The 19,273-nt window shown below is 41.9% G+C and overlaps 5 protein-coding genes and 1 long non-coding RNA gene across 8 annotated transcripts; all 6 read right to left on the reverse strand.

The window, feature by feature from the left end:
- Nucleotides 1-607: 607 nt before the first annotated feature.
- On the reverse strand, nt 608-4,857 carry LOC136191185 (ankyrin repeat, PH and SEC7 domain containing protein secG-like). Its single transcript, XM_065979491.1, has 18 exons — nt 3,711-4,857; nt 3,599-3,663; nt 3,517-3,543; nt 3,379-3,462; nt 3,234-3,335; nt 3,046-3,177; nt 2,885-2,986; nt 2,718-2,816; nt 2,555-2,656; nt 2,405-2,503; nt 2,255-2,353; nt 2,105-2,203; nt 1,955-2,053; nt 1,805-1,903; nt 1,655-1,753; nt 1,506-1,604; nt 1,356-1,454; nt 608-1,304 (listed from the first exon to the last, which is right to left on the reverse strand). Exons 1-18 carry the CDS (start codon nt 4,720-4,722, stop codon nt 759-761), a joined length of 3,063 nt encoding a protein of 1,020 aa, XP_065835563.1. The 5' UTR covers nt 4,723-4,857; the 3' UTR covers nt 608-758.
- Nucleotides 4,858-5,005: 148 nt separating this feature from the next.
- Nucleotides 5,006-5,623, reverse strand: LOC136191186 (ruvB-like 2). Its single transcript, XM_065979492.1, has 4 exons — nt 5,474-5,623; nt 5,349-5,426; nt 5,174-5,303; nt 5,006-5,120 (listed from the first exon to the last, which is right to left on the reverse strand). The coding sequence occupies exons 1-4, from the start codon at nt 5,482-5,484 to the stop codon at nt 5,109-5,111; spliced, it is 231 nt and encodes a 76-aa protein (XP_065835564.1). The 5' UTR covers nt 5,485-5,623; the 3' UTR covers nt 5,006-5,108.
- Nucleotides 5,624-6,222: 599 nt separating this feature from the next.
- Nucleotides 6,223-11,129, reverse strand: LOC136190921 (serine/threonine-protein phosphatase 6 regulatory ankyrin repeat subunit B-like). The gene is made up of 26 exons (XM_065979215.1): nt 10,016-11,129; nt 9,888-9,958; nt 9,735-9,833; nt 9,585-9,683; nt 9,432-9,530; nt 9,282-9,380; nt 9,132-9,230; nt 8,982-9,080; nt 8,829-8,927; nt 8,679-8,777; nt 8,529-8,627; nt 8,379-8,477; nt 8,229-8,327; nt 8,080-8,178; nt 7,930-8,028; nt 7,780-7,878; nt 7,630-7,728; nt 7,481-7,579; nt 7,352-7,432; nt 7,180-7,278; nt 7,030-7,128; nt 6,880-6,978; nt 6,730-6,828; nt 6,580-6,678; nt 6,430-6,528; nt 6,223-6,378 (listed from the first exon to the last, which is right to left on the reverse strand). The coding sequence occupies exons 1-26, from the start codon at nt 11,127-11,129 to the stop codon at nt 6,232-6,234; spliced, it is 3,591 nt and encodes a 1,196-aa protein (XP_065835287.1). The 3' UTR covers nt 6,223-6,231.
- Nucleotides 11,130-11,351: 222 nt separating this feature from the next.
- Nucleotides 11,352-11,954, reverse strand: LOC136190970 (ruvB-like 2). The gene is made up of 3 exons (XM_065979261.1): nt 11,839-11,954; nt 11,662-11,791; nt 11,352-11,615 (listed from the first exon to the last, which is right to left on the reverse strand). Exons 2-3 carry the CDS (start codon nt 11,767-11,769, stop codon nt 11,421-11,423), a joined length of 303 nt encoding a protein of 100 aa, XP_065835333.1. The 5' UTR covers nt 11,770-11,791; nt 11,839-11,954; the 3' UTR covers nt 11,352-11,420.
- Nucleotides 11,955-11,999: 45 nt separating this feature from the next.
- LOC136190971 (uncharacterized) lies at nt 12,000-12,493 on the reverse strand. Its single transcript, XR_010670695.1, has 3 exons — nt 12,330-12,493; nt 12,180-12,273; nt 12,000-12,130 (listed from the first exon to the last, which is right to left on the reverse strand). It is a non-coding gene; the product is annotated as an uncharacterized lncRNA (long non-coding RNA).
- A 1,654-nt stretch (nt 12,494-14,147) lies between these two features.
- On the reverse strand, nt 14,148-19,073 carry LOC136191662 (ankyrin repeat, PH and SEC7 domain containing protein secG-like). Of its 3 annotated transcripts, XM_065980046.1 has the most exons (19): nt 18,720-19,073; nt 17,670-18,671; nt 17,558-17,622; nt 17,474-17,500; nt 17,336-17,419; nt 17,127-17,228; nt 16,939-17,070; nt 16,778-16,879; nt 16,616-16,714; nt 16,454-16,555; nt 16,304-16,402; nt 16,154-16,252; nt 16,001-16,099; nt 15,851-15,949; nt 15,701-15,799; nt 15,551-15,649; nt 15,401-15,499; nt 15,251-15,349; nt 14,148-15,199 (listed from the first exon to the last, which is right to left on the reverse strand). In XM_065980046.1, exons 1-19 carry the CDS (start codon nt 19,069-19,071, stop codon nt 14,720-14,722), a joined length of 3,339 nt encoding a protein of 1,112 aa, XP_065836118.1. In that variant the 5' UTR covers nt 19,072-19,073; the 3' UTR covers nt 14,148-14,719. The 3 variants fall into 3 exon arrangements, with proteins under 3 accessions (XP_065836118.1, XP_065836117.1, XP_065836119.1); XM_065980045.1 differs by having other exon boundaries at nt 17,670-19,073; XM_065980047.1 differs by lacking the exon at nt 15,251-15,349 and having other exon boundaries at nt 17,670-19,073.
- Nucleotides 19,074-19,273: the final 200 nt, after the last annotated feature.

Below are 19,273 nucleotides of genomic sequence, written 5' to 3' on the forward strand. Positions count from 1 at the left end.
TGCCCGAATCAGTTTTTCACCACGATGCGCTATACTCGCTGTTTGTCTGTCTGGAGTGAAGAAGGCATTGATCGGTAGGTGGAAAGGCGTTGGTAAGTGATATAAAAGAGCTAAAGTACTAAAAAATACGTCTGCCTGAGCTAGAGGCTTGGATCCGTCTCCTTGCTAACAAACAGGAGACTGGATAACTAACGCTAAATTTTCCCTTAGATCGTATTATAGTATCAACGACAACAAATTAAGGAAAAGACCTGTAAGCTGATCCTGGCATGCGTGGCATATCGTCTGTTGCAGCGTCGACGACATCATTCGAGATGGTAGGCCCATGACGTTTTGTCAGAGATCACCTTCAAATCTTCACGGGGGCCTTTTCTAAGAGCGTGTGAAGAGCATGACTAAACGTTTCCGGATCGCGGTGTCTTACTTATTGTAGAGTAGTAGCTCCACTATACCGCCGTTGCCAACGCGTTTTCAATCATTGTCCGGTTTGAAGAAGAATCCGTCGCTGCACCTAACCCTGACAGAAAGTGTACCTAACCTCTCTCGTTCTTCCGCCTGTCGAGATTTTCTCCGCTTTTGTCCCATTCCTCAGTTATCTTTTGACCAAATACAGACACTAAAACGTAAGGAAAATTGCCAAAACCAATCCTTGCCAACTTATCTACGTCAAGCAAAAAGTTTAGTGGCTCCGAATTCTGATTAAGATAAACAAGCATATTGATTAAGCCTCGTCCAGGAATGCTTATTATTAATGTAATTCAGCCTTCAACGACTTCAATTTCCAAGTCAGATCTCTTTAGTTGCATAACCCTGTGTAGGTATGTTACAATTAGGCGGCGGTTAGTTTCAAATATTGCGGAATCGCTCTTCGGAAAAATAATTCTAATCTTTGGCTGAACATTGATTTGAAAGGCCCGTGTTTTCACCCGCTCTTCTCGCGTTTTGACTCGTGACAGTTTCTCACAAAAAACCTCTTCCAAGTCAAGAAAGTCATCATCGGGATTTTTCGAATACGCGTTTGCCAGATACTTCCGTACAACTGCTCTGATCGCAGCTGCATGCAGTTCATACCTGGCTTTCAAAGATTTGACAACTTCAATAATGACAAGAAGTTTACTCGCAGCTTGGCCAGATTCGGCGTTCTGATCACTATAAACGGCGCGCTGGTCGGGTTGCAGAGCTACGGCTGCTGCTGCTGCTGCTGCCGTGTCTGTCTCATTGACATTTGCTCCAGCGTCGATTAATAGTTTGGACATTTCCACATGGCCATTAGAGGACGCCATCATCAACGGCCATCTTCCAATCTAATTAGATTCAGAACAAAATGTCCATAAACGTAACACACTACTACGAACCTCGTCTGTCTCATTGACATTTGCCCCAGCGTCGATTAAAAGTTTGGCAATTTTCACATGGCCATTAGATGACGCCTCCAATAAAGACCCTCTTCCAATCTAATTAGTTTCAGAACAAAATGTTCATAAAAGTAACACACTACTACGAACCCAGTCTGTCTCATTGACATTTGCTCCAGCGTCGATTAATAGTTTGGCAATTTCCACGTGGCCATTAGAGGACGCTTTCCACAAAGGCCCTTTTCGAATCTAATTAGATTCATAGCAAAATGTCTATAAAAAAACGCACTACTACAAACCCAGTCTTTTTCATTGACATTTGCTCCAGCGTTGATTAATAATTTGGCAATTTTCACGTGGCCATTAGAGGAAGCCTCCAACAAAGGTCCTCTTCCATTCTAATTAGATTCAGAACAAAATGTCCATAAAAGTGACACACTACTACAAACCCTGTCTTTCTTATTGACATCCGCTTTAGCGTCGATTAACAGTTTGGCAATTTCCACGTGGCCATTAAAGGACGCCGCCAACAAAGGCCCTCTTCCACTCTGATTAGATAAAGAACAAAATGTCTATAAACGTAACACACTACTCCAAACCTCGTCTGTCTTATTGACATTTGCTCCAGCGTTAATTAATAATTTGACGATTTCCACGTGGCCATGAGAGGACGCCTCCAACAAAGGCCCTTTTCCAACCTAATTAGATTTATAGCAAAATGTCCATAAAAGTAACACACTACTACAAACCAAGTCTGTTTCATTGACTTTTGCTCCAGCGTCAATTAATAATTTGGCAATTTCCACATGGCCATTAGAGGACGCCTCCAAAAAAGGCCCTCTTCCATTCTAATTGGATTTAGAACAAAATGTCCATAAAAGTGACACGATACTACAAACCCTGTCTGTCTTATTGACATCCGCCCCAGTGTCGATTAATAATTTGGCAATTTCCACGTGGCCATTGGAGGAAGCCTCCAACAAAGGCCCTCTAGCACTCTAATTAAATTCGGAACAAAATGTCCATAAAAGTGACACACTACTACAAACCAAGTATGTCTTATTGACATCCGCTCCAGCGTCGATTAATAATTTGGCAATTTCCACGTGACCATCAGAGGACGCTTTCCACAATGGCCCTCTTCCACTCTAATTAGATTCAGAACAAAATGTCCGTAAAGGTAACACACTACTACAAACCCAGTTTGTTTCATTGACATTTGCTCCAGCGTTGATTAATAATTTGGAAATTTCTACGTGACCATTAGAGGATGCCTCCGACAACGGTCCTCTTCCATGATTCTAAAGATTGTAATTAGATTTAGAACAACATGTCTATGAAAGCATACACACTACTACAAACCTTGTCTGTTTTATTGACGTCCGCTCCAGCGTCGATTAATAGTTTAACAATTTCTAGGTGGTTATTAGAACACGCTTTCCACAAAGGCCCTCGTCCATCCTTATTTAATTAAAAGGTTAAGAAAATTTGACCAAAGAAAGAATATATCGTATTACACCACCACAAACCTTATCTGTCTGATTGACACTTGCTGCTGCTGCGGTGATTAAAAAGTCGGCAGACAACACATAGCCACTCATACAAGCGTAATGCAATGCGTCAAGTCCCAGCTATTAAAAAGAAATTTCTTATTAGCTAAAAGAATTTAGTGTAAAAGTCTGAAGCGTACATGATTTTGCAATTGAATACTGCAACCTTTTGATACCAGGAATTTTACGACTTCTAATTTGTCATTCTGAATCGCAGTCATTGGGAACGCTTCACTGCTATTTTGACAAGCAGCCATTAGGGGCGTTTCTCCCTTGAACAACGTTAGCTAAGATAGTCTGTTATTGGTCTAAGTGAGAGCTAGTTTACCGTAACTGATTGAGCATCAACATGAGATCCCGTGTCAACTAGTTCCTTGGCAATGGATAAATAGCCATACAGACAAGCATAGTGAAGTGCACTGCGTCTAGCCTAAAGAGTAAATATGAATTTTTGAAGTATAATACGGTTGTACCTTTCGCCCAACACTCTCAAATGTAAAAATAAGCTGACGGCGCAAGATTTTAATTTTTGCTTTTGCTTCCGACTTCTTCTTAGACTAAAATAATCTATATTATTGGGTGTATTTCTGATAGGCCACAAATGAGTGTACCAGAGTATCAAGTCTTATTCTTGTTCTCTACGAGAAAAGAATTTTTATACAACAAATATCACTTGTAAAATAATGAACTTACCTTAGACAAACTAGTAACAACAGAAAAAGGATCGTTCACTTTGGACTGCATATCCACTGGTTTCTCTACAACCAAAGCTGTCAATTTCTTTATTTCATGCAACGGTTCAGACCTTGCAAGGCGATTTGTGTCGTGTGAAACTTGGACAAAAGTTCATTAACGCTGTCAAGAAAATGATAAAGACCTCGGCATTTAGATGACAACAAGCGGCTTTCATCAAGATAGTTTGCGCCTTTGGCAAGTACAGTTGTAGAAAAAACTTGAGCCACTGACACTACTAATGAGGATTGCCATAAAAGATCAGCTAATTTTGCGGGCTGAAAATTTCCGGAAAGGAACTCAATTTCAACGCCAGGATCCAGTTGAATAAAGGACATTAGGCATTGAAGATCATGAAGATCACAAATGAATCTCACCAAGTTCATTCCTTTGAGGGTGAGGATCACGTTACAACTCCCTCTCAGAATCTCAATGTTTTCATGCTTAAACAGGCTGCAAACTTTTCTGAAAAGCATTTTCTTTTGCAGCAGAAAACGCTTTTTTGCTGTGTTAGGCAAATAAATTCGCAAATCACATTTCTGCGAAACTGCGATTCTCTTTGCTCGAGATTTCTTCTCAGAAGTTGTAAGCACCATGCCGGGAACAAATGAGCGAGTAACCTGAAGTTTCTTAGACTTCTTTTCTGTTAGTTTAATGACTGATCTAACCAAAGCAACCACTCCTTGATGATGATGCTTATACTTTTCCTTCAATTTTTTATCAACGTGAATAATTAGAGAATTGTCGTCATCACAAAATAACTCAGCGCTATCCAATTCTTGCACTGAACTTGTGAGTAGGCAAAGGAGTTCACCTTGCAAATCAAATTCCCTTACTACGGAGCAGAACCTGTCAAATGAGGGAGCAGGGCGAAGCTTTAGCATCAGCAATAGCCTGCGAGCTACGGAGGTTTTTCTACATCCAGATTTCTCAAGAGTTTCTGTGATGTCATAGTGTTGTTCATCTGTGAGGCAACCGCTTGCTAGAAGTTTATCTAGGATCACTCCTGAGACGAAGCAAGCGAGAGTAACAACCACTTTGTCCATCACAGGATTAAGAAATTGCCTCCACTTGGGGTCGCTCATATTGCAAAATTAAGGAAGGGCGTGGTCAACAGGTAGCGAGATCGCACGTCAACGCTCACCAAACTTCTGAGATGAGAAAGCAGAAAAAACGAACAAAAGTACAGTCCGAAGACAGCAAACGCGAGAAAACGGCAACAAGACGATCTCACGTGTGAGTGTGACGTCCCGTACCGTACTCAAACCAGAGATAATGGATGGACTATCTATGCTCGAACCTCTAAAATAGCTGAATGCGTGGTGTTGAACATGGGTTTAGACTTTATTTTAGAGAGCACCAGTCAATCACTCTTTACAAACTATCCATTTTTTCGGCTTCCGACGTTGACGTCATCTCGTTGAACATAAATTCATCCTGGAATTCTTTCAAGAACTGCGTCGATCGCGATTCATCGTTTCATCTAAAGAAATATAAAGAGACCACTCAGCCTAATAACTGAATATTAAAATTTACCTTTCTCTTTCTGCAAACAAGATTTGTTGTTGTTATGAGCTGAATGGCGTAGCGGAGGCACGTTTCCATAGCGATTTTCGTCAGCACCATTGTCGCATCTTCACTCATCTCAACGTTCTCTTCCTCACACCTAAAAAAGATTAACTCCTATTGAATTATTCATAAATTGTTCTACCTTATTGCCAGTATTTGCTTGGGTTCTCTTTCACTGTGTATGGACTCGTTGGGACTCTGATAGTTTGTCTCTTTGATTCTAAGAGATTTTCCTCGTAAAGTATATCTATTTGATCTGTTTCTTGCCTTGTAGCCATGTCGAGATCGTTCTGAAGCCTTCAGGCTAGATCTGTCGTAAACGTACGGGTTCGTAGCAGCATTGGTTGACCCCAATGCGCCTTCTTGCAGCAAAAGACGGTGCTACGCGACCGGTTAGACCACTAAGGCTCCTTCGGATCGTCGCTACGCGCACGCCCGGATCATTTGTATGTCCACGATGCCATGTCCGATGCCATTTTTCTGTTTGTCTTTGAGTCTCGCCACTTCGTCGTCGACTGGAGCAAAGGAGGCTGTTGATCAGTAGCTGGGAAGGCGTCAGGTAAGTGAGATAAAAAAGGCCTACGTGCTAAAGCACTAAAAAATAAGTCTGACACGTCTACATGCTAAAATACTAAAGCCTTCGTGCTAACATACTAAAAAATAAGTCTGCCAGAGCATAGATTAAATAGGCCATAGCTAGAGGCTTGGATAAGGGCTTGCATAGTGACGTCCGTCTCCTTCCTAACAGGAGACTGGATGATTGCATATAACTAACGCTAAATTTTCACTGTGACCGTATTAAAACGACAACAAGCTAAGAATACGACCTGTCAGAAGTAGCACGTAATTCGGATTTAGATACTGTTACCTTCAACGATTTCATGAATTCGACCAGTAAGTCCTTCTCTTTTCATATAGCAGCTACAAGATGTCTTCGCGTTGCGTTTGCGTGACGTTTGTCTGTCCACTTGTCGAGCTGAGAAATATTGCTTTTTTCTCGGACCCATCTAGCTTGTTATACTCTTTCATGACCTTTCAACCAAATTATTTAGATTAAGAACATGTCTCAAACTACTACAAGCCTCGTCTTTATTAGCTCCAGCGTCGATTAATAATTTGGCAATTTCCACGTGGCCATTTAACGACGCCTCCAACAAAGGCCCTCTTCCATCCTAATTAAATTCTGAACAAAATGTCTATAAAAGTAACACACTACTACAAACCCTGTCTTTATTATTGACATTTGCTCCAGCGTCGATTAATAATTTGACAATTTCCATGTGGCCATTAGAGGACGCCTCCAACAAAGGCCCTCTTCCAATCTAATTAAATTCAGAACAAAATGTCCATAAAAGTAACACACTACTACAAACCTCGTCTGTCATATTAATATTTGCTTCAGCGTTGATTAATAATTTGACAACTTCCACGCTGTTATTAGAGGACGCCTCCAACAAAGGCCCTCTTCCATTCTAATTAGATTCAGAACAAAATGTCCATAAAAGTAACACACTACTACAAACCCTGTCTTTATTATTGACATTTGCTCCAGCGTTGATTAATAATTTGGCAATTTCCACGTGGCCATTAGAGGACGCCTCCAAAAAAGGCTCTCTTCCATTCTAATTAGATTCAGAACAAAATGTCCGTAAAAGTAAAACACTACTACAAACCCTGTCTGTCTTATTGACATTTGCTCCAGCGTCGATTAATAATTTGGCAAGTTCCACGTGGCCATTAGAGGACGCCTCCCACAAAGGTCCTCTTCCATTCTAATTAAATTCAGAACAAAATGTCTATAAAAGTAACACACTACTACAAACCTCGTCTGTTTTATTGACATTTGCTCCAGCGTTGATTAATAATGTGGCAATTTCCACGTGGCCATTAGAGGACGCCTGAAACAAAGGCTCTCTTCCAATCTAATTAGATTCAGAACAAAATGTCTATAAAAGTAACACACTACTACAAACCCAGTCTGTTTCATTGACATTTGCTCCAGCGTCGATTAATAATTTAATAATTTCCACGTGGCCATTAGAGGACGCAACCAACAATAGCCTTCTTCCAATCTAATTAGGTTCAGAACAAAATGTTCATAAAATTAACACACTACTACAAATCCTGTCTGTCTGTCTTATTGACATTTGCTCCAGCGTTGATTAATAATTTGACAACTTCCAAGTGGCCATTAGAGGACGCCTCCAACAAAGGCCCTCTTCCATACTAATTAGATTCAGAACAAAATGTCCATAGTAACACACTACTACAAACCCAGTCTGTTTCATTGACATTTGCTCCAGCGTCGATTAATAACTTGGCAATTTCCACGCGGCCATTACAGGACGCCTCCAACAAAGGTCCTCTTCCAATCTAATAAGATTCAGAAAAAATGTCTATAAAAGAAACACATTACTACAAACCCTGTCTTTCTTATTGACATTTGCTCCAGCGTCGATTAATAATTTGACAACTTCCACGCTTTTATTAGAGGACGCCTCCAACAAAGGCCCTTTTTCATTCTAATTAGATTCAGAACAAAATGTCCATAAAAGTAACACACTACAACAAACCTTGTCTGTCTTATTGACATTTGCTCCAGTGTCGATTAATAGTTTCGCCATTTCTACGTGGCCATTAGAACACGCTTTCCACAAAGGCCCTTTTCCAACCTAATTAGATTCATAGCAAAATGTCCATAAAAGTAACGCACTACTACCAACCCAGTCTGTTTCATTGACTTTTGCTCCAGCGTCGATTAATAATTTGACAATTTCCACGTGGCCATTAGAGGACGCCTCCAACAAAGGCCCTCTTTCATACTGATTAGATTCAGAACATAATGTTCATAAAAGTAACACATTACTACAAACCTCGTCTGTCTTATTGACATTTGCTTCAGCGTCGATTATTAATTTTGCAATTTCCACGTGGCCATTAGAGGACGCCTCCAACAAAGGCCATCTTCCATCCTATTAGATTCAGAACAACATGTCTATAAAAGTAACACATTACTACGAACCCTGTCCGTCTTATTGACATTTGCTCCAGCGTCGATTAATAATTTGACAATTTTCACGTGACTATTAGAGGACGCCTCTAACAAAGGCCCACTTCCATTCTAATTAGATTCATAGCAAAATGTCCATAAAAGTTACTCACTATTACAAACCCAGTCTGTTTCATTGACTTTTGCTCTAGCGTCGATTAATAGTTTAACAATTTCCACGTGGCCATTAGAGGACGCCTCTAACAAAGGCCCTCTTCCATTCTAATTAAATTCAGAACAAAATGTCTATAAAAGTAACACATTACTACAAACCCTGTCTCTCTGATTGACATTTGCTCCAGCGTCGATTAATAATTTTGCAATTTCCACGTGGCCATTAGAGGACGCCTCCAACAAAAGCCATCTTCCATCCTAATTAGATTCATAGCAAAATGTCCATAAAAGTAACGCACTACTACAAACCCTGTCTGTTTCATTGACTTTTGCTCCAGCGTCGATTAATAGTTTGACAATTTCCACGTGGCCATTAGAGGACGCCTCCGACAAAGGCCCTCTTTCATACTGATTAGATTCAGAACATAATGTATATAAAAGTAACACATTACTACAAACCCTGTCTGTCTTATTGACATTTGCTCCAGCGTCGATTAATAATTTTGCAATTTCCACGTGGCCATTAGAGGACGCCTCCAACAAAGGCTCTCTTCCATTCTAATTAAATTCAGAACAAAATGTCTATAAAAGTAACACATTATTACTACACACCCTGTCTGTCTTATTGACATTTGCTCCAGCGTCGATTAATAGTTTGGCAATTTCCTCGTGTCCATTAGAGGACGCTTTCCACAAAGGCCCTCTTCCATACTAATTAGATTCAGAACAAAATGTCTATAAAAGTATCACACTACTACAAACCCTGTCTGTTTCATTGACTTTTGCTCCAGCGTCGATTAATAGTTTGACAATTTCCACGTGGCCATTAGAGGACGCCTCCGACAAAGGCCCTCTTTCATACTGATTAGATTCAGAACATAATGTATATAAAAGTAACACATTACTACAAACCCTGTCTGTCTTATTGACATTTGCTCCAGCGTCGATTAATAATTTTGCAATTTCCACGTGGCCATTAGAGGACGCCTCCAACAAAGGCCCTCTTCCAATCTAATTAGTTTCAGAACAAAACATTCATAAAAGTAACACACTACTACAAACCAAGTCTGTGTTATTGACATTTTCTCCAGCGTCAATTAATAATTTGGCAATTTCCACGTGGCCATTAGAGGACGCATCAAACAAAGGCCCTCTTCCATTCTAATTAAATTCAGAACAAAATGTCTATAAAAGTAACACATTATTACTACACACCCTGTCTGTCTTATTGACATTTGCTCCAGCGTCGATTAATAGTTCGGCAATTTCCTCGTGTCCATTAGAGGACGCTTTCCACAAAGGCCCTCTTCCATACTAATTAGATTCAGAACAAAATGTCTATAAAAGTAACACATTACTACAAACCCTGTCTGTTTTATTGACATTTGCTCCAGCGTCGATTAATAGTTTGGCAATTTCCAGGTAGCCATTAGAGGACGCCTCCAACAAAGGCTCTCTTCCATACTGGAGGTTGTAATTAATTAAGTCAGATGAGAAATGTAGCACACTATGACAAACCCCGTGAACGACTAAACAGCGAGTGATTTCTTCGTTTTCTTTGAAGGACGTCCATTCTAGGACAGTTAAGCCTAACAGAAAGTGTACTTAGGATTAGGAGAGAACAGATGTTCAATTGACAACAGTACCTCTCTCGCTCTTCCACTTGTTAAAATTTTCTCCGTCCTCGACCCATTCTTTTACTGTTTCTACATCTCCGCTTTCAATTGCATTAAAGAGACTTTTTCGTAGGTTAGACGCTGTTTCTTGGAAGCTCTTTGGACCAAATACTGACACCGAAACGTAAGGAAATTCGCCAAAACTAATCCTTGCCGACGTATCTACGTAAAGCAAAAAGTTAAGTGGCTCCGAATTCTGATTAAGATAAACAAGCATATTGATTAAGCCTCGTCCAGAAATGCTTATTATTAATGTAATCGAGCCTTCAGCGACATCAATTTCCAAGTCAGATCTCTTCAGTTGCATAACCCTGCATAGGTGTGTTTCAACCAGTGGGTGGTTAGGTTTATATTTTGCGGAATTGCTATCCGGAAAAAGAATTCTAATCTTTGGCTGAACATTGGTTTCAAAGGCCAGTGTTTTCACCCGCTCTTCTCGCGTTTTGACTCGTGACAGTTCCTCACAAAAAACCTCCTCCAGGTCAAGAAAGTCATCATCAGGATTTTTCGAATACGCGTTCGCCAGATACTTCCGTAGAACTGCTCTGATCGCAGCTGCATGCGGTTGATACGTGTCTTTCAAAGATTCGACAACTTCAATTATGACAAGAAGTTTACTCGCAGCTTGGCCAGATTCGGCGCTATAAACGGCGCGCTTGTCGGGTTGCAGAGCTACAGCTGCTGCTGCTGCTGCCGTGTCCATTGCGGCAGACTGAGAAGGCAAGCTACTAGTAGTAAGAAGCATCTGCTGGCGCCGACTGCTTTCGCCGCCTATCTCAACATGTCTTTCGAAAAGCCGGCGCCGAATATCTCTGCCACCCTCTATTTCGGTGTCTAAGAATGCCCAAAAGTTGTCAAAACTCGGATGTGGCGATTTCTTAAGAATTTGAAGAAGCTCCCGAGCTACTTCTTCATTCGGAGTTCCCTCTTTCTTACGTAAGCCGTTGAGAGAGTCGTACTGATCATGCGTTAGTAACCTCTTGGAAAGAAGACGATCCAGAAGATGGCCTCCTATGACGTTGGCGAGAAGGACTACGGTGTCGTGCCAGATTGGAGTAAGAGACTTCCATTCAGGATCAGCCATGATTAAGAAGCGGGAGGCGCATGCGGGGAATTCCGCCTATGTAAACACTAGATTGATAACGGGAGGCGCGCGAAACAAAGCAAAAGCGAGCATAAAATGGCATAGGCGCATTTCCTAGCTGTCCATAAGGCGCGCTCAAATTAATTAATTAATTAATTAATTAATCCGTTTAGGCCACGGTTTGATATTAGCTAATATAGACTGCGCTGCCTGTAGCATACGTTCACAATACTGGCATAAGCTTTACTTTAGAGAGCACCAGCCAATCATCACTCTGGGACACTGTCTGCCTTATGAACTATCCATTTTTTCGGTTTCTTTTTCTTCAACGGCTAGAGCCGCTGATTCGTCAACGGCTTCCGATGTTGACGTCATCTCGTTGAACATGAACTCATCCTGGAATTCTTTCAAGAACTGCGTGGATCGCGATTCATCCAAGAAGAGAGAATAGACTCGTTTCATATCATCCACATTCACTTCCGTCCCCTAAAGAAAAACATAGAGAAACTAATAATTAAATATTGAAAATTACCTTTCTCTTTCTGCAGACGAGATTTGCTGTTGTGATGAGCTGTATAGCGTAGCGGAGGCTCGTTTCCATGGCGATTTTCGTCAGGACCATCGTCGCATCTTCGCTCATCTCAACATCCTCTTCCTCACATCTAAAAAAGATTATCTCCTATTGAGAATTATTCATAAATTGTTCTACCTTATTGCGAGTATCTGTTGGAGTTCTCTCTCACTGTATGGACTCGTTGATATGATGAGTAAACGATCCAGAAGATCGATTGGTATTCCATGGGGACTCTGATAGTTTGTCCCTTTAATTCTAAGAGATTTTCCTCATGGGACATTCCCTTATCTATTGTATCTATTTCTTGCCTTGTGATGCCTCGATTTGTAGCCATAATCAAAACGGGAGCCATGTCACTTTCCAAGGCGCGATTCAGGAAAGAAAAACACTCGATATCCAGCATGTGAACTTCATCAATAAAGAGAACCTAGAGACTAAACTTAGAGAGAATGATTTCATTATAATTCTCTTTGTACCCCAGGTACAATTTCCGCTTTTCCTTCCTCTCTCCAATCAGCCACTTTGAAAATCGTTGCTGCCTCTTTCCGTCGCTTAGAAGAAAACCTGCTCCTAAAATTAGCGAATATGGGTTTTATGCAGAACATCAGTCAATCACTCTTTGGCACCGTTTGTCTACGAACTATCCATTTTTTCGGTTTCTTTTTCTTCAACTGCTAGAGCCACCGACTCGTCAGGCTAGATCTGTCGTAAACGTACGGGTTCGCAGCAGCATTGGTTGACCCCAATGCGCCTTCTTGCAGCAAAAGACGGTGCTATGCGAGCGGTTAGACCACGAAACTCCTTCGGATCGTCGCTACGCGCACGCCCGGATCATTTGTACCTACGTCCACCATAGATATAAAAATAGAGGGATTGGCAACTCCCTCCTTATCACGTGATTTACGTGGTCCTAGGGTAGTTACGTTCCCATTCACCATCATGTCCGCTCTTGTACGCGCTCTTGAAGCTACGCTGCAGTCCAACGTCACTTCTGCCGTATCCCATCGATACGAAAAGCTGAAGAAAGACGCCGGAACGCTTCTCCAAGACGAATTTCGTCATCGTCTTCTAAAATTTGGCGAAGAGCTCACCAAAAACGTCCAGGACTGCTTTCCTGTTCTCTCTTCCCGTCCTTGGAGACCTTCCGATCGCGAAAAGTGCCTTGAAGCTTTCATGGCACTTCGAATCGACGTGCTTCCTCAACTCTGGAAGTCGTTCTACGCTGAGATTGAGATGTGCGACGACGATCCTCTGCTTCCGCAGTGTGTCAATAGGAGGCTATTTGAGATTTGTTTAAGTGAGCATTTGGAGAGTGGGGCCGCATCTGCCAGTGCCACTGAAGAAGGCCACTCGACCGTCTGTGCCTCCCTGTCAGTCGATGAGGAGAATGCTCTGCAATACGCGTCAGGATTCATTCCTTTCAAACTCCTTAGGAAATACAGATCCCTGTCAAGTGAGAAAGCACTGGCATTCACTTCCTGTCTTCAGAACATGAAAGTTGAGGAGAGCGAAATGTCTTTAGACCACGACTACACTTTCGTGGCCTACACACGCCGTTGGATAGACCTTGTTGACAGAGGCGGACTTTTCAAGGTCAATAGTTCAGCCTATGCGTTTTTCCTGTCTGTTGAAAAAATCGTCAGAATTCTGCTGCCTGACCATCTGCGAAAAACGGGCGAGAGAGATGCTAGTGCTTTGAGAGCTGCGGTTATTGCTGATCAAGACGTCCAGAACGAGTGGGATAAAGTATCGTTTATCGTTTAGCGCCATAAGTCACGTGCCAGTTAGAGGTCACTAGAAAGGGTCAGCCTGAGAGTAAAGACAGGCAGAGAGAACAACTGCTTATGCCAGTTCCACGCAGAAATGACTCTTCTTTATGATAATCGACAGTGAAGAGAAGCCAAACGCACGGGCAATGAGCCAACCTATCCGCAGTTGAGTCACTACAAATGACGAAAAACGGCCGCTGTGTCTAAAGGAAAGGTTTAGCGGCCTCTACAGAACGCCTATTCCACGCCAGGACAACTGGCAAGCCTAATTATGAGCGTACGAGCATAGCGCGAACGAGCGTTACTTCCCCAACCTGTCCGCAGTTGGGCGAGGTGCAATTTGTCCATATCGGCGCCATACATAGCCGTACGAATTCCCGCAGTGTACTATGGAGCTTCTGACCTTTCGAATTATCACTTCGAATCGTAGGGAGAACTCCGGGAGACTCTTAGCTTGTGTTTCGGTAAGCAAGATTCGAGCGCATCCGGGAAAAAACGTAACTACCCTAGGACCACGTAAATCACGTGATAAGGAGGGAGTTGCCAATCCCTCTATTTTTATATCTATGCGTCCACGATGCCATGCCCGATGCCATGTTTCTGTTTGTCTTTGAGTCCTGCCACTTTGTCGTCGACTGGAACAAAGAAGGCTGTCGATCGGTAGCTGGGAAGACGTCAGGTAAGTGAGATAAAAAAGGCCTACGTGCTGAAGTACTAAAAAATAAGTGTGACACGTCTACATGCTAAAATACTAAAGCCTACGTGCTAACATACTAAAGAAATAAGTCTGCCATAGCTAGAGGCTTGGATAATGGCTTGCATAGTGACGTCCGTCTTGTTCGTTTCTTGGACTAACCAAAAAGCAATTTCTTTATGGCATACGACACTCCACCAACAACTGCACCTGGTGCAGCTCCTACTACTGGCACTACAAACCCTCCAGCAGCTGCACCTGCGGCCATATCTCCAAGAAAGCCAGCTTGAGCACGGGTATCTGATTGTCCACACTCTTTCATGACCTTTTCAACCAAGTCTCCCGTTACATCCCCAGCATAGGCAGTAGTAAAATATTTTACAGTCGGTTCGGCATATTGAGTGCCTTTCAGGTCTTTGATGAGCCAAGTCACGATGCCAACGCAAAAATTTGCAAAATGTTTAAGCAAAAAGTTTAGTGGCTCCGAATTCTGATTAAGATAAACAAGCATATTGATTAAGCCTCGTCCAGGAATGCTTATTATTAATGTAATTCATCCTTCAGCGACGTCAATTTCCAAGTCAGATCTCTTTAGTTGCATGACCCTGCGTAGGTGTGTTTCAATTACTCGGTGGTTAGGGTCATATTTTGCTGAATCGCTATTCGGAAAAAGAATTCTGATCTTTGGCTGGACATCGGTTACAAAGGCTAGTGTTTTCGCCTTTTTCACCCGCTCTTCTCGCTGTTTGACCCGTGACAGGTTCTCACAAAAAATCTCCTCCAAGTCAAGAAAGTCATCATCAAGATTTTTCGAATACGCCTTCGCCAGATATTTCCGTAGAAATGCTCTGATTGCATGTGCATGCAGTTGATACGTGTCTTTCAAAGATTCGACAACTTCAATAAAGACAATAAGTTTACTCGCAGCTTGGCCAGATTCGGGTTGCAGAGCTGCTGCTCCAGCATCGATTAATAGTTTGGAAATTTCCACATGGCCAGTAGAGGACGCCATCATCAACGGCCCTCTTCCAATCTAATTAGATTCAAAACAGAATGTCCATAAACGTAACACACTACTAAGAACCTCGTCTGTCTCATTGACATTTGCTCCAGCGTCGATTAATAGTTTTGCAATTTCCACATGGCCATTAGATGACGCCTCCAACAAAGACCCTCTTCCAATCTAGTTAGTTTCAGAACAAAATGTCCATTAAAGTAACACACTACTACAAACCCAGTCTGTCTCATTGACATTTGCTCCAGCGTCGATTAATAGTTTGGCAATTTCCACGTGGCCATTAGAGGACGCTTTCCACAAAGGCCCTTTTCGAATCTAATTCGTTTCATAGCAAAATGTCCATAAAAGTAATACACTACTACAAACCCAGTCTGTTGCATTGACATTTGCTCCAGCGTCGATTAATAATTTGGCAATTTCCACGTGGCCATTAGACGAAGCCTCCAACAAAGGTCCTCTTTCATTCTAATTAGATTCAGAACAAAATGTCCATAAAAGCAATACACTACTACAAACCCTGTCTTTCTTATTGACATCCGCTCCAGCGTCGATTAACAGTTTGGCAATTTCCACGTGGCCATTAAAGGACGCCGCCAACAAAGGCCCTCTTCCACTCTAATTAGATAAAGAACAAAATGTCCATAAACGTAACACACTACTCCAAACCTTGTCTGTCTTATTGACATTTGCTCCAGCGTCAATTAATAATTTGGCAATTTCCACGTGGCCATGAGAGGACGCCTCCAACAAAGGCCCTTTTCCAACCTAATTTGATTCATAGCAAAATGTCCATAAAAGTAACACACTACTACAAACCAAGTCTGTTTCATTGACTTTTGCTTCAGCGTCAATTAATAGTTTGGCAATTTCCACGTGGCCATTAGAGGACGCCTCCAAAAAAGGCCATCTTCCATTCTAATTGGATTCAGAACAAAATGTCCATAAAAGTGACACACTACTACTACAAACCCTGTCTGTCTTATTGACATCCGCACCAGCGTCGATTAATAATTTGGCAATTTCCACGTGGCCATTAGAGGACGCCTCCAACAAAGGCCCTCTACCACTCTAATTAAATTCGGAACAAAATGTCCATAAAAGTAACACACTACTACAAACCAAGTATGTCTTATTGACATCCGCTCCAGCGTCGATTAATAATTTGGCAATTTCCACGTGACCATCAGAGGACGCTTTCCACAAAGGCCCTCTTCCACTCTAATTAGATTCAGAACAAAATGTCCGTAAAAGTAGCACACTACTACAAACCCAGTTTGTTTCATTGACATTTGCTCCAGCGTCGATTAATAATTTGGAAATTTCTACGTGACCATTAGAGGATGCCTCCGACAACGGTCCTCTTCCATGATGCTAAAGATTGTAATTAGATTTAGAACAAGACGTCTATGAAAGTAACACACTACTACAAACCTTGTCTGTTTTATTGACGTCCGCTCCAGCGTCGATTAATAGTTTAACAATTTCTAGGTGGTTATTAGAACACGCTTTCCACAAAGGCCCTCGTCCATCCTTATTTAGAAGGTTAGGAAAATTTGATATAGAAAGAACACATCGTATCACACCACCACAAACCTTATCTGTTTGATTGACACTTGCTGCTGCTGCGGTGATTAAAAAGTCGGCAGACAGCACGTAGCCACTTATACAAGCGTAATGCAATGCGTCAAGTCCCAGCTATTAAAAAGAAATTTCTTATTAGCTAAAAGAATTTAGTGTAAAAGTCTGAAGCGTACATGATTTTGCAATTGAATACTGCAACCTTTTGACACTAGGAATTTTACGACTTCCAATTTGTCATTCTGAATCGCAGTCATTGGGAACGCTTCACTGCTATTTTGACAAGCAGCCATTAGGGGCGTTTCTCCCTTGAACAACGTTAGCTAAGATAGCCTGTTATTGGTCTAAGTGAGAGCTAGTTTACCGTAACTGATTGAGCATCAACAGCAGATCCCGTGTCAACTAGTTCCTTGGCAATGGATAAATAGCCACACAGACAAGCATAGTGAAGTGCACTGCGTCTAGCCTAAAGAGGAAATAACTATTTCAGCCGTTGCCTTAGAACCAATTTCAAAAGATAGACATTCAGAAACATGACTTTTGAAGTATAGTTGGGCGGCTATACGGTTGTACCTTTCGTCCAACACTCTCAGGTGTAAAAATAAGCTGACGGTGCAAGATTTCAATTTTTGCTTTTGCTTCCAAATTCGTCTTAGACTAAAAGAATCTATATCATTAGATGTATTTCTGATAGGCCACAAATGAGTGTACCAGAGTATCAAGTCTTATTCGTGTACTCTACGAGAAAAGCATTTTTTCAAACAATAAATATCCCTTTTAAAATAATGAACTGACCTTAGACAAACTAGTAACAACAGAAAAAGGATCGTTCACTTTGGGCTGCATATCCACTGTTTTCTCTACAACCAAAGCCATCAATTCCTTTAATTCATGCAACAGTTCAGACCTTGCAAGGCGATTTGTGTCACGTGAAGCTTGGACAAAAGTTCATCAACACTGTCAAGAGAATGATAAAGACCTCGGCATTTATATGACAACAAGCGGCTTTCATCAAGATAGTTTGCGCTTTTGGCGAGTACAGTTGTAGAAAAAACTTGAGCCATTGACACCACTCCTTGATGATGATGCTTATACTTTTTCTTCAATCTTTTATCAACATGAATAATTAGAGAATTGTCCTCATCACAAAATAACTCAGTGCTTTCAGTTGCATCAACGAGACTTTTTCGTAGGTTAGACGCTGTTTCTTGGAAGCTCTTTCGACCAAATACAGACGCTAAAACGTAAGGAAATTTGCCAAAACTAATCCTTGCCGACCTATCTAGGTCAAGCAAAAAGTTAAGTGGCTCCAAATTCTGATCAAGATAAACAAGCATGTTGATTAAGCCTCGTCCAGGAATGCTTATTATTAATGTAATCGAGCCTTCAGCGACGTCAATTTCCAATTCATATCTCTTCAGTTGCATAACCCTGCGTAGGTATGTTTCAATTCGTTGGTGGTTAGGTTCGTATTTTGCGGAATCGCTATCCGGAAAAAGAATTCTAATCTTTGGCTGAACATTGGTTACAAAGGCTAGCGTTTTTGCCCTTTTCACCCGCTCTTCTCGCTGTTTGACCCATGACAGTTTCTCGCAAAAAACCTCAGCCAAGTCAAGAAAGTCATCATCAGGATTTTTCGAATACGCGTTCGCCAGATACGTCCGTAGAACTGCTCTGATTGCATCTGCGTGCTGTTTATACGCGTCTTTCAAAGATAAGACAACTTCAATAAAGACAAGAAGTTTACTCGCGGCTTGGCCGGATTCGGCGTTCTGATCACTATAAACGGCGCGCTGGTCGGGTTGCAGAGCTACAGCTGCTGCTACAGCTGCCGTGTCCGTTGCGGCAGACTGAGAAGGCAAGCTACTAGTAGTGAGAAGCGTCTGCTGGCGCCGACTGCTTTCGCCGCCTATCTCAACATTTGGAACAGCAGAAAACTTGTCGTCAAATTTTTGACCTGGCTCTGTCCGGCGATGATCGACGTTCGACAAACTAGGAGGCGTGTCACGTCTCCCGAAAAGCTGGCGCCGAATATCTCTGCCACCCTCTATTTCGGTGTCTAAGAATGCCCAAAAGTTGTCAAAACTCGGATGTGGCGATTTCTTAAGAATTTGAAGAAGCTCCCGAGCTACTTCTTCATTCGGAGTTCCATCTTTCTTACGTAAGCCGTTGAGAGAGTCGTACTGATCATGCGTTAGTAACCTCTTGGAAAGAAGACGATCCAGAAGATGGCCTCCTATCACGTTGGCAAGAAGGACTACGGTGTCGTGCCAGATTGGAGTAAGAGACTTCCATTCGGGATCAGCCATGATAGAGAAGCGGGAGGCGCATGCGGGGAATTCCGCCCACACAAACACTCTATAGATAACGGGAGGCGCGCGAAACAAAGCAAAAGCGAGCATAAAAGAGCCTGGGCGCATTTCCTAGCTGTCAATGAGGCGCGCTCAAATTAATGAATGAATTAATTAATCCGTTTAGGCCCCGGCTTCAAACGATATTAGCTAATCCTAG

The sequence above is a fragment of the Oscarella lobularis genome, chromosome 9 (assembly GCF_947507565.1).
Source record: "Oscarella lobularis chromosome 9, ooOscLobu1.1, whole genome shotgun sequence".
In the NCBI taxonomy this organism is placed as follows: Eukaryota; Metazoa; Porifera; class Homoscleromorpha; order Homosclerophorida; family Oscarellidae; genus Oscarella; species Oscarella lobularis.

Coding starts and splice junctions, on each gene's coding strand:
- LOC136191185 (XM_065979491.1), bottom strand. CDS start 4,722: ATGAGCGACCCCAAGTGGAGGCAATTTCTTAATCCTGTGATGGACAAA. Junction 2,054..2,104: donor AAGTCAATGAAACAGACTTG/GTTTGTAGTAGT, acceptor AAATCTAATTAG/GTTGGAAAAGGGCCTTTGTT. Junction 1,605..1,654: donor ATGTCAATGAAAAAGACTGG/GTTTGTAGTAGT, acceptor GAATCTAATTAG/ATTCGAAAAGGGCCTTTGTG.
- LOC136191662 (XM_065980045.1), bottom strand. CDS start 19,071: ATGGCTGATCCCGAATGGAAGTCTCTTACTCCAATCTGGCACGACACC. Junction 17,501..17,557: donor TTGTTACTAGTTTGTCTAAG/GTCAGTTCATTA, acceptor CTTTTCTCGTAG/AGTACACGAATAAGACTTGA. Junction 15,650..15,700: donor ATGTCAATAAGAAAGACAGG/GTTTGTAGTAGT, acceptor GAATCTAATTAG/AATGAAAGAGGACCTTTGTT.
- LOC136191186 (XM_065979492.1), bottom strand. Junction 5,304..5,348: donor AAGCAAATACTGGCAATAAG/GTAGAACAATTT, acceptor AATCTTTTTTAG/GTGTGAGGAAGAGAACGTTG.
- LOC136190970 (XM_065979261.1), bottom strand. CDS start 11,769: ATGAGCGAAGATGCGACGATGGTCCTGACGAAAATCGCCATGGAAACG. Junction 11,616..11,661: donor TCGTCTGCAGAAAGAGAAAG/GTAATTTTCAAT, acceptor GTTTTTCTTTAG/GGGACGGAAGTGAATGTGGA.
- LOC136190921 (XM_065979215.1), bottom strand. CDS start 11,129: ATGGCTGATCCTGAATGGAAGTCTCTTACTCCAATCTGGCACGACACC. Junction 7,729..7,779: donor ATGTCAATAAGACAGACAAG/GTTTGTTGTAGT, acceptor GAATCTAATTAG/AATGAAAAAGGGCCTTTGTT. Junction 7,433..7,480: donor ATGTCAATGAAACAGACTGG/GTTTGTAGTAGT, acceptor GAATCTAATTAG/TATGGAAGAGGGCCTTTGTT.